Consider the following 13,196-nt stretch of genomic DNA (forward strand, 5'->3'; position numbering starts at 1 on the left):
CCATATATACATATATACAGGTGCTGTGGGGAAGGGAAGGAGGTAAGACGGGGGGATGGAGAGGGGGATGAGGGGGAGAGGAAAGAAGGGGCTCAGTCTGGGAAGGCCTCCTGGAGGAGGTGAGCTCTCAGCAGGGCCTTGAAGGGAGGAAGAGAGCTAGCTTGGCGGATGGGCAGAGGGAGGGCATTCCAGGCCCTGGGGATGACGTGGGCCCGGGGTCGACGGCGGGACAGGCGAGAGCGAGGTACTGTGAGGAGATTAGCGGTGGAGGAGCGGAGGGTGCGGGCTGGGCTGGAGAAGGAGAGAAGGGAGGTGAGGTAGGAGGGGGCGAGGTGATGGAGAGCCTTGAAGCCCAGGGTGAGGAGTTTCTGCCTGATGCGCAGATTGATCGGTAGCCATTGGAGGTTTTTGAGGAGGGGAGTAATATGTCCAGAGCGTTTCTGGACAAAGATAATCCGGGCAGCAGCATGAAGTATGGCTTAACAAATACCATTATTATTATTATTATTATTATTATATAGAACTCCTGACCACTGGGGTCAAGATTCTCAGTAGACTAAGCTAATTAGAATAAGGTCATTAGACTTCTTCCTACCTTACCCCTCTGATTTCCTACTACTACTCCATCCCAGCCCACATACTTCACTTCTCTAATGCCTACCCACTGTACCTCGATCTCATATATGTTGCCGTCAACCGTTTGCTTCCTCCCACTTCGTATCTGACAATCACTTTCCCCACCTTCAAAGTACATCTTTGAGAGATCTTACCCAGCTCAGCCCTCATTTCCACTTCTCCCACTCCCTTCCGCCCTTGAGCTGGATTTGCACCTTTATTTACCCCTCCCTCAGCCCCACAGCACTTTTGTACGTAGCCATAATTTATATTAAAATCTGTCTCCCCCATGGACTGTAAGCTCCTTGTGAGCAGGGACTGTGTCTACTATCACTTTTGTTGTTGTTGTTTAGTTTTTAATAGTATTTTTAAGTGCTTATGATGTGTGAAGCACTATACGAAATTCTGGGGTAGAAACAAGGTAATCAGCTTGGCACAGTCCCTGCCCTGTATAGGGCTCACCGTCTTAATTCCTATTTTACAGAGGAGGTAACTGAGTCACAGAGAAGTTAAAACGATTTTTACCAAGGTTACCTTGCAGACAAGTGGCAGAGTCAGGATTAGATCTCAGGTCCTCTGACTCCCATCCTGGGCTCTTTCCACTAGGCCACACTGCTTCTTAATGAAACACATTAAAGTGATGTAATGGGCAGTGTTTTTAACAGATTAAAGTTCTAGGTTGCTGTGTTCTTACAGTAATGTCTAGAAACATTGATTTGTTTTTCGAGGGGTAGTGTGGCAGAATTGGGTTTTTTTTTTTTTTTTTTGCAGAAATTGAATTGATGCAGAGACTACTGGAGGATTTGTAGTGTGCTGGGGTTTTGCTGTCTGTTGCCACTCTTTGGGGCAGTTATAATCAATCACCTATAGTTATTGAATGCTTGCTGTGTGCAGAGCAATGAGCTAAACTCTTGGGAGAGGACAGTATAACAGAGTTGGTAGACACCTTCCCTGACCCTGTGTCTACCAAGTCTGTTATATTGTACTCCCCCAAGCTCACAGTAAGCGCTCAAAAATATGATTGATTCCAGAAGGCACAGAGAAGAGAGGCCTGGCATGACTTGGAAAAGCCCCTATGCTATGGCAGTCAATCAGTCCTATTTATTGAGTGCCTGTGCGTGATATAAGCACCTGGGAGAGTCCAGCACTTAGAACAGTGCTTTGCACATAGTAAGCGCTTAATAAATGCCATTATTATTATTATTATTATTATTATTATTACAGTAGAGTTAGAGGACATGCCCTCAAGGGAGAAGCAGCATGGCTCAGTGGAAAGAGCATGGGCTTTGGAGTCAAAGATCATGGGTTCAAATTCGGGCCCCACCAACTGTTAGCTGTGTGACTTTGGGCAAGTCACTTAACTTCTCTTTGCCTCAGTTACCTCCTCTGTAAAATGGGATTAAAACTGTGAGCCCCCCGTGGGACAACCTGATCACCTTGTAACCTACCCAGTGCTTAGAACAGTGGTTTGCACATAGTAAGTGCTTAAGAAATACCATTATTATTATTATTATTATTATTATCATTATTATTATGTTACAGTCTAGTGGGGGAACCAGACAGGCAATGGATTTTGGGAAGAAGAAAATGAAAAGTCGATACGTGAAAAAGTCCTACGGTGGAAGAGGGTTCGGAGTACATTATGAAAGAGCCCGGGCTTTGGAGCCAGAGGTCATGGATTCAAATCCCGGCTCTGTCAGCTGTGTGACTTTGGGCAAGTCACTTAACTTCTCTGGGCCTCAGTGGCCTCATCTGTAAAATGGGGCTGAAGACTGGGAGCCCCCCCGTGGGACAACCTGATCACCTTGTAACCTCCCCAGCGCTTAGAACAGTGCTTTGCACATAGTAAGCGCTTAACAAATATTATTATTATTATTATTATTATTATTATTATTATTATTATTATTATTATGTGCAGAGGTAGTGTTAAAGTGCTTGAGTGGTAGTTGGGAGTTAATGAACTGGAAAAAGAAAAAAGTAATTGGAGAAATCCTCCAAGGAGAAGTAGGATTTCAGAAGGATTTTGAAGATGAAGAGAACTGTGGTCTGACAGATTGGAAGGGAGTAATTACCAGGCAGGACGGAAGGAGAGAATAAGGCAGGAGAGGTGAGAAATAATACTTTTATAATTGTGCTATTTGTTAAGCACTTTGTGCCAAGCACTGTACTAAGTGCTGGGGTGGATACAAGCAAATTGGGTCGGACATAGTCCCTGTCCCTCTTGGGGCTCACAGTCTTAATCCCTGTTTTACAGATGAGGTAACTGAGGCACAGAGAAGTTAAGTGACTTGCCCAAGGCCACACAGCAGACATGTGGAGGAGCCAGGATTTTAATTCAGAAACTTCTGACTCCCGGGCATGTGCTCTGTCCACTACACCATGCTGCTCTGCGGTAGTGAGCGGATTAGTTTGAGAGGAATTAGACCGGGAGCCCTGTGTGGGACCTGATTATCTACCCCAGTACTTAGTTCAGCGCATGGCACATAGTAAGTGCTTAAGTACCACAGTTATTATGGTGCCTGCTACCTGGGGGGTAGTGATGGATGAGAACAGATAAGAACTTTATTTTATTTATTTATTGTACTTGTACATATTTATTCTATTTTATTCTGTTAATATGTTTTGTTCTCTGTCTCCCCCTTTTAGACTGTGAGCCCACTGTTGGGTAAGGTCCATCTCTATATGTGCCAACTTGTACTTCCCAAGCGCTTAGTACAGTGCTCTGCACACAGTAAGCGCTCAATAAATACGATTGAATGAATGAACTTGCCAACTTGGGCTTCCCGAGCACTTAGTACAGTGCTCTGCACACAGTAAGCGCTCAATAAATACGATTGAATGAATGAATGAACTTGCCAACTTGTACTTCCTGAGCACTTAGTACAGTGCTGTGCACACAGTAAGTGCTCAATAAATACAATTGAATGAATGAATGAATGAAAGGAGGGAGAGAGCTGATAGAAAGTCTTGATGCCTAGTGATTTACAATCTAGAGTCCCTCTAGACTGTAAGCTCCTTGTGGGCAGGGAACATGCCTTCCATCTCTGTTGTTTTGTTCTCTCCCAAGTGTTCTGCACCCAGTAGGTGCCAAGTGAATGCGATCGACTGATGGGAGCCAGTGGTAAAAAGTTTCTGCTTGATGTGGGAAGGAATGGGTGACCATTATAGGTTTCTGAGGAGGGGGGAGAATGTGCAGAGCCACATTTTAGAGAAGTGATACAGGCAGCAGAGTGCTTCCTTTGTGTGCCTCCTAGTTTTGATACCTACATTTACGCACCATAGAGATGCAGCAGCAAGAAGCAGCGGGACTTAGTGTTTAGAGCACAGATCTGGAAGTCCGAAGGACCTTGGACACTCCCCTCCCAGGCTGCTGTCACCAACCCATGCTCAATAATAATAATAATGGTATTTGTTAAGACGCCGTGTCAAGCACTGTTCTAAGCGCTGAGGGAGATACAAGGTATAATCAGGTTGTCCCATGTGGGGCTCACAGTCTTCAATCCTCATTTTACAGATGAGGTAACTGAGGCACAGAGAAGTTAAGTGACATGCCCAAAGTCACACAGCTGACAGGTGACGGAGTCGGGATAAGAACCCACAACCTCTGACTCCTAAACCCGTGCTTTTTCCACTGAGCCACGCTGAAGCCTTCCTTTGTAGTAGTCATATTATGGCTCATGCCTGTGAAAGCACTTGAAATAAAAAAAACAAAAACCCACAAAAAACACCACCAAAAAAACCCCTCCTCGGTCCCTTTTTCACCTTAGAGGACAGTGAAAATCCATTTTCAATCAGCCAGTGGTATGTATTGAGTGCTTACTGTGTATCAAGCACTGTACTTAACACTTGAGAAAGTAAAATACAGTAAAACAGAGAGAGGAAGGTGAAAATCTGTTTTCAGTCAGTGGTATGTATTGAGTGCTCACTGTGTAATCAGTCAATCAATCAATCGTATTTATTGAGTGCTTACTGTGTGCAGAACACTGTACTAAGCGCTTGGGAAGTACAAGTTGGCAACATATAGAGACAGTCCCTACCCAACAGTGGGCTCACAGTCTAAAAAATGTAACAGGCACTGTACTTAGCAATTGAGAAAGTCAAATACAATATAACAGGGAGAATGCAGAGACACATCTTAAATGAACCAGGTAACAGAATGCTGCCTAGTTTTGGTACTTACTTTCAGGGACCTGTCCACCACGAGCCAACAGTCTAGCGGGGGGAGACAGACATTAAATTGAATTACATGTAGGAGAAATGGCAGGAAGTAGAGAATATGTACTTTAAGTGTTGTGGGGCTGAGGGTGGGTTGAAAATCAGTTGCTTTAAGGGATACAGATCCAAGTGCATAGACAACACAGAGGAAAGGGGAAATGTAGGTCTATTCCGGGAAGTCCTCCTGGATGTGAATTTGAATGTGGGGAGAGCAGTGGTCTGTCAGATATTCATTAATTCATTCAATCGTATTTATTGAGCGCTTACTGTGTGCAGAGCACTGTATTAAGCACTTGGGAAGTACAAGTTGGCAACATATAGAGATGGTCCATACCCAGCAACGGGCTTACAGTCTAGAAGGGGGACGAGGGAGTTTCAGGTCTGAAGGAGGGTGCGGGCAACGGGGCCATGGCGGGAGATAAAATCAAGGTACAGTGAGTGGGTTGGTATTAGAAAAGCCAAGTGTAGACGCAGCATGGCCTAGAGGAAAGAGTGTGGGCCTAGGAAACAGAACCTGGATTCCAATCCTGGCTCCACTGCTTGTCTGGCAAGTCACTTCACTTCTCTTTGCCTTAGTTATCTCATCTGTTCAATGGGGATTAAGACTGTGAGCCCTAAGTGGAACAGAGAATGTGTCCAACCCGATTATCTTGTATCTACTCCATTGCTTAGTACGGTGCCTGACACATAGTAAGCACTGAACAAATCTTTTTTTTGTTTTGTTTTTTTACAAAAAGTTGCATTGTAGTAGTAGATGAGTGAGGTAAGGTAGGAGGGGGAGGGCTGATTGAGTGCTTACTATGTGCGGGGCACTGTAATAAGCACTTGGGAGAAAACAGTACAACAGAATTAGCAGGCATGTTCCCTGCCCATACCATGATTGTAAGGAGTTTTTGTCTGATGGGAAATTGGATGGGCAGCCACAGGAAGTTTTTGAGGAGTGGGAAGATACGGACTGAATTTCTCTTTTGTCTTTAAGAAAAATGATCTGGACAGTAAAGACTGGAGAGGGGAGAGACAGAAGGCAGGGAGGTCAGTGAGGAGGTGGATGGAATAGTCAGGGTGAGACGTGAGTGATTGGATCAGCATAATAGCAGTTTGGGTGTAGAGGAACAGGTAGCTTTTAGTGATTCATTTATTTATTCATTCAATCGTATTTATTGAGCGCTTACTGTGTATTGAGCACTGTACTAAGTGCTTGGGAAGTACAAGTTGACAACATATAGAGATGGCCCATTCCCAGCAATGGGCTCACAGTCTAGAAGGGAGAGACAGACAATAAAACATGTAGACAGGTGTCAAGTCATCAGAACAAATAGAATTAAAGCTAAATGCACCTCATTAACAAAATAAATAGAATAGTAAATATATACAAGTAAAATAAATAGAGTAATAAATCTGTACAAATATATATACAAGTGCTGTGGGCAGGGGAAGGAGGTAGGGCTGGGGGGATGGGGAGGAGGAGAGGAAAAGGGGGGCTCAGTCTGGGAAGGCCTCTTGGAGGAGGTGAGCTCTCAGTAGGGCTTTGAAGGGAGGAAGAGAGCTAACTTGGTGGATGTGTGGAGGGAGGGCATTCCAGGCCAGGGGAAGGACGTGGTCCGGGGGTCGACGGCGGGATAGGCGAGAACGAGGTACAGTGAGGAGGTTAGCGGCAGAGGAGCAGAAGGTGCGGGCTGGACTGTAGAAGGAGAGAAGGGAGGTGAGGTAGGAGGGGGCGAGGTGATGGACAGCCTTGAAGCTGAGAGTGAGGAGTTTTTGCTTGATGCGTAGGTTGACAGGCAGCCATTGGAGATTTTTGAGGAGGGGAGTTCCATGCCCAGAGCGTTTCTGCACAAAGATGATCCAGACAGCAGAGTGAAGTATAGACTGAAGTGGATAGAGACAGGAGGATGGGAGCTCCTGATGCAGTAATCCAGTTGGGATAGGATGAGAGATTGAACCAGCAAGCTAGTGGTTTGGATAGAGAGGAAAGGGCGGATCTTGGCGCTGTTGTGGAGGTGAGACCGGCAGGTTTTGGTGACGGATTGGATGTGTGGGGTGAATGAGAGAGCGGAGTCAAGGTTGGCACCAAGGTTTCGGACTTGTGAGACGGGAAGGATGGTAGTGCCATCTACATTGGATGGGAAAGTCAGAGAGAGGGCAGGGTTTGGGAGGGAAGATAAGGAGTTCAGTCTTGGACATATTGAGTTTTAGATGGTGGGCAGACATCCAGATGGAGATGTCCTGAAGGCAGGAGGAGACACGAGCCTGAAGGGAGGGAGAGAGAGCAGGGGCAGAGATGTAGATTTGGGTGTCATCAGCGTAGAGATGATAGTTGAAGCCGTGGGAGCGAATGAGTTGTTGCCAATATGTTGCCAACTTGTAATTCCCAAGTGCTTAGTACAGTGCCCTGCACACAGTAAGTGCTCAATAAATACGATTGAATGAATGAATGAATTAAGTTCACCAAGGGAGTGAGTGATGTTGTGAAGACAGAGCCGAAAGATTTGGTGACAGATTGAAATGTAGGTTGAATAAGAGAGATGTGTTGATTGATGTGCCAAGGTTATGGGGTTGTGAAACAGGGAAACTCAATCAATCAGTGGTATTTATTGAGAGCTTAGGTGTAGGGCACTGTACTAAATGCTTTGGAAAGAATTAGTGGAATCAATCAATCACTCAGTCGTATTTATTGAGCGCTTACTGTGTGCAGAGCACTGTACTAAGCGCTTGGGAAGTACAAATCGGCAACACATAGAGACAGTCCCTACCCAACAGCGGGCTCACCGTCTAGAAGGGGGAGACAGAGAACAAAACCAAACATACTAACGAAATAAAATAAATAGAATAGATATGTATAAGATAAATAAATAGAGTAATAAATATGTACAAACATATATACATATATACAGGTGCTGTAGGGAAGGAGGTAAGATGGGGGGGGATGGAGAGGGGGACGAGGGGGAGAGGAAGGAAGGGGCTCAATCTGTGGAAGGTCACTGTTCCTCCGAGGTGCCTTCCCTGATTAAGCCCTTCTTCCCCTGGCTCGCTCTCCCTTCTGTATTGTCTGTTCACTTGGATCTGTGACCTCTGGGCATTTGATATTTGCCCCACCCCCAACCTCACAACACTTATGCACAAATCTTTAAATTATATATTATTTAACCATATAAAAGTCTATCGCCCCCTCTAGAATGTAAGCTCGTTATGGGCAGGGAGCTAATTCTGTTGCCTAATTCTGTGTCTCAGTTACCTCACCATCTTCTAGAGAGGTCAAGTGATTTACCCAAGGTCATGGCATATGGAAGTAGTGAGCTGGATTAGAACATAGGTCAGTTGGCTGATCAATCCATGGCATTTATTGAGAGCTTACTGTGTGCCGAGCACTGTAGTAAGCTCTTGGGAGAGTACAATACAACAGAGTTGGTGGACAGATTCCCTGCCTAACAGGAGCTTGCAGTCTAATGGGGGAGATGGGCACTAAAATAAATTAAGGATATCTACTTACATGCTGTGGGGCCGAGGTGAATATCAAGTACTGAAAGGATACAGATCCAAGTGCTTAGGCAATACAGAAGGGAAAGGGAGTAGGGGAAATGAGGACTTAGTCGGAGAAGTCCTCTTGGAGGAGATGTGAGAAGCATCTCACAGAGAAGCAGCGTGACTCAGTGGAAAGAGCACGGGCTTTGGAGTCAGAGGTCATGGGTTCAAATCCCGGCCCTGCCAATTGTCAGCTGTGTGACTTTGGGGAAGTCACTTAACTTCTCTGTACCTTAGTTACAGTTATCTGTAAAATGGGGATTAAGACTGTGAGCCCCCTGTGGGACAACCTGATTGCCTTGTAACCTTCCCAGCACTTAGAACAGTGCTTTGCACATAGTAAGTGCTTAATAAATGCCATTATTATTATTATTATTATTGTTATGTGATTTTAATAAGACTTTGGAAGTGGGGAAGGTAGTGGTCTTTCATATATGAAGAGGGAGGGGGGAGTTCCAGGCCAGTGGGACAATGTGGGCAAAGGGCCAGTGGTGAGATAGATGAGCTAGAGGTACAGTGAGTAGGTTGGTTTTGGAGGAGTCAAACAGATATAATAAGTGCTTGGATCAGTGCAGTAGCAGTTTGGGAGGAGAGGAAAAGGTGGATTTTAGCGATGTGAAAGTAGAAACAGCAGGATTTGGTGACATTGAATATATGGGGTGAATGAGAGGTGAGTTGATAATGCCAAGTTACGGGCTTCTGAGAGGGAGGATAGTGGTGCTACAGTGTTGGGAAAGATGGGGAGGACAGGGTTTGGGTGCGAAGGTGAGGAATCTTGTTTTGGACATGCGAAGTTTGAGGTGTCAGCGGGACATCCTAGTAGAGATGTCCTGAAGGCAGGAGGAAATAGGAGACTGCAGAGACGGAGAGAGATAAGGGCTGGAGATGTAGATTTGAGAAACATCCACTTAGAGATGGTAGTTGAAGTCATGAGAGCGGAAGAGTTCTCCGAGAGACCTGCCTCTCTTACAGAACTAGCCAGGCAGTAGTGAGACAAAGTAATGCAGTTAAAATATAACAAATGCTTTAGATTTAGAACACATGACTTATCTAAGATCTACTCCCCATAAACACACTGTGTAATTTTTGATTGAATATCGTTTCTACCCAAAGTAGAAGCAATTATACAGGATTTTATACAAACGCAGGGTAAAGGAGAGCATGAACAGTAGTTAACGTTCCATTGACTTGCCAGGTTCCCATCTCTAAGCTGTCACATCCTTAATTTCTCAGTTCATAAGTGAATCTAATGCATTTACAAGGTAGACAGACTTGAGTGATGTAATTTTTAACATAATTGCAGTACCAAGTACTGAAGCTGTACATGTTGATTCTTAGATGAATTTGACCAAAAAAATCTAAGGAAGCATTGGTTTTCATGAACTTATGGCATATAGAACTAGGAAATGGTGAAATTGTAAATTTGCCTTTTGTGAAACCGGAGACCATTTCTCAGACGTGAAGAGTGAGAGATCTTATCTGAAAATGTCATTGCATACATTGTTAATTTGGGATTTAACAAAAACAAGCTGAAGAAAACATTTCTCTAGAGGCCAATTTCATAAATATTCCTCAAGGATAGTCTCAAGACTTTCCTTTTATGAAAGGTGCAAGCCTTTTAATTGGTTTTACCATCCGTGCCCCACCCTCAGCCCCACATCACTTATGTACCTATGTGTAAATTACTTATATTAATGTCTGTCTCCCCCTCCAGGGTTTAAGCTCCTGGACAGGGAATGTGCCTAACAACTCACACTGTACTCTCCCAATCAGTCGATCATTGTTATTTTGAGGGCTTACTGCATGCAAAGCACCGTACTAAGCATTTGAGAGAGTTTTCAGATTGGAAGATGCGTTCCCTGCACGCAATGAGTTTAGAGTTGAGGGGGTGACAGACATTGATGTAAATAATTTACAGATACTTACAGGTAAGTGAAGCTCCCAGGTTTAAGGATATGCATGCATTTTGTGGGGGTGGGGAGTTCTCCCACAATGTGACTTCACCTTGCATTTCAGACAGAACTCTGTTGTTAATAATAATAATAATAATAGTAATGGCATTTATTAAGCGCTTACTATGTGCAAAGCACTGTTTTAAGCACTGGGGAGATTACAAGGTGATCAGGTTGTCCCACATGGGGCTCACAGTCTTAAATAATTAAAAAATGACTTACTGGCATCTCAGCGATGCACACCTGACTGGAGAGAACATAGTGTAATGGCAGAAGACATGGTGGTTTTGGTCAGAATGCACATACCACAGCCAGATAATTTTCCTTTACAAGGCATTTCATCAGGCAGAGCATGTAATGTTTACATTATTGGAGATCTGACCGAGTTTGTTGTGAATGCTGGTTAGTTGATCTCACTGTTGTCATCATCATTATTACTATGTGAACTATGTGTCAAGCACTGTTCTAAGCACTGGGGTAGATACAGCTTAATCAGGTTGGACATAGACCCTATCCCACGTGGGGCTCACGGTCTAAGCATCCCTTCAGCAGAGAGCAATTATATCCATATCCGTAGTTTTTATTAACATCTATGTCCCCGTCCAGACCGCAAGGTCACCGTGGGCAGGGAATGTGTCCACCAACTCTGCTGTACTGTTCCCTCGCAGGTACCCAGCACATGCTCTGCCCATAGCAAGCACTCAAGTAAAGCATCATTCATTGATTGAGAACAGTACCAGATCCCTTAAACTGAAACCACTCAGATCCATAGTTAATCAATCAATCAACGACATTTATTCACTCAACCAATCAGTGGTTTCACTGAGCAAATACTCTTTGCAGAGCACTGCACCCAAGTGCTTAATACAGTGCTCTGCACACAGTAAGGGCTCAATAAATGCCATTGATTGATTGAGCAAACCTCCTTTGTTTTTAGGTTTTTCCACCACGTCCTTTTTTATATAAAATTAATTTCAAATGCAGCAGTGCTTTTGGGTTTTGATTAGAGTAACCCACTTTTTCCTAATTGCCTTTTCTCCAAACGTCTGACAACTCTGGGTGGCAGTATTGCATTTTTCAATTGTGATTGTAATAAAGTAGTTATATGGGTAGCTTCTCTACAAGTGCATGCGCAAGTGGATATTTCATTGTCTTTTGAAAGCCAGTCTTGTTAATGTTGGCTTTGGCCCAAGGAGAAAAAAATGTATGCTAATCCACAACAGGAAGTTACAGAATAAGATTCCTTATGGTACAGTATTTGCTTATTGGCTTGATAACATACATTTCCTTCCTCTAAGTTACTTATAGGCTTCTTATAGAATAGGCACCATTTTGCACATTTCTTCGTACAAAAAGTTGTCACAAAGCTGGTCAGTAACTGATCCCCATCCCAATTTCTATTGCTTCTGTCTAGAATCAATTTAGTTTTTAAATAAAATTAATTTAGCAACATTCAGTTACAGCTCTGTATGCTTGACATAGATTTTTGCCAAATATCTGGGTATTTTTTCTCCCAGTGAGGAGGAAAATCATTTAATCCCAACTCCCTAGTGTAATTGCATTTGGTAACTGGAGGTTTGAAATTGCATGAATAAAAAGTGCTGCTTTGAACTTCATTTTCTCTGATGCAAAACTGAAAATAAAATAATCACTGGGGTCTTCATTTCAGTAGAAGGAACTGAAGCACTTTTTTGGTAGGTCTGCAGCTTTGAGTTGTACCTAAAATCATGACAAGGAGCTTTGAAAGCTATTACCTTAGTGCCTTCTTGCCTTTTTTTTTCCAGGTCCCTTGAAAACATTCTGTTAGTGATTATAGTTGTGCTTTGAAAATCCACCAACTCGTGCCAATACCCACAGAGGCATGTGATCAGCTTGGCAGTAGCTAAGCTTTTTTTGTGATTTCATCGCCATGGTTTCCTTAAAATCTTACACACACTGATTAATATTTTCCTTGCAGTTATCGCTGTGATGATTTTGTGGTTAATGATACCAAGCTGGGACTGGTACAGAAAGTCAGAGAACACTTACAGAACTTGGAAAAGTAAGTATTAGATACTGGGAAAGCGAAATGGGGTTGGCGATGAAAGTGGGAGGTATGGAACCTGAATTTTTTTTTAAAATCAAAAGTATTTCATGTTTCAGAATGCGAAAAATGGGTAGCGTGTTCATTTCAGGGGAAAGGTGGCCAAAGGTAAGAGTGTGCTCTTCCCTCCAAGTGTCATTTCACAGAAATGTTTGGATTCATTCATTCATTCAATTGTATTTATTGAGCACTTACTGTGTGCAAAGCACTGTATTTAGCGCTTGGGAAAGTATAATACAACAATAAACACTGACGTTCCCTGCCCACAAGGAACTCACAGTCTAGAGTGGGGGAGACAGACATCAATACAAATAGAAGATTCGGATCTGAAGAGTACTCTGGTTCTCTTACCTTTTTTGTTACTGTCCAATTGCAGCACAGGCTATTTAGTCAAAAGTTGGCCAGAGGAAACTTTTGGCATAGATTATCCAAAATTTGTATGCAGTTTTGGCTAATAACTGTCATACCTTACCATCACCTTAGATGATTGGAGGGCTTATAAACGTGGCATCCTGGTAAAGTGCTTCCAGAGACAGGTAACGGACACTGAGCTGCCTACGTCTGGCATGATGGGAAGCATCTTGCAGTTCCCTCACCTCTTTCCTTTCTCGAGAAACCCTGCAGAAGAAGGGGAGGAAGTTGTGAATTACTTGCCCATCAATATCGCCCCAGAATACGCTTTGATGACTAGCCAGAGATGTGACTCGGAGGCCACCTCTCTCTACCATTAGAAGCTGCTCATCTTTCAGGCTTTCAAGAATGCCAGAAAAAACACCAACAAAGTGACAGTGCTGCTGGGTATTTGGAGA

At 43.7% G+C, this 13,196-nt stretch overlaps 1 protein-coding gene across 1 annotated transcript in view; it reads left to right on the forward strand.

Annotated features, from left to right (window-relative positions):
• The window catches only part of USP3 (ubiquitin specific peptidase 3), a 103,883-nt gene that overhangs the window by 44,679 nt on the left and 46,008 nt on the right, over positions 1-13,196 (forward strand). Inside the window, exon 4 of the mRNA XM_038747007.1 lies at positions 12,262-12,345. Coding sequence (XP_038602935.1) covers positions 12,262-12,345 — 84 coding nt within the window. The remainder of the gene's footprint in view (positions 1-12,261; positions 12,346-13,196) is intronic.

The sequence above is a fragment of the Tachyglossus aculeatus genome, chromosome 5 (assembly GCF_015852505.1).
Source record: "Tachyglossus aculeatus isolate mTacAcu1 chromosome 5, mTacAcu1.pri, whole genome shotgun sequence".
NCBI classification, from domain to species: Eukaryota; Metazoa; Chordata; class Mammalia; order Monotremata; family Tachyglossidae; genus Tachyglossus; species Tachyglossus aculeatus.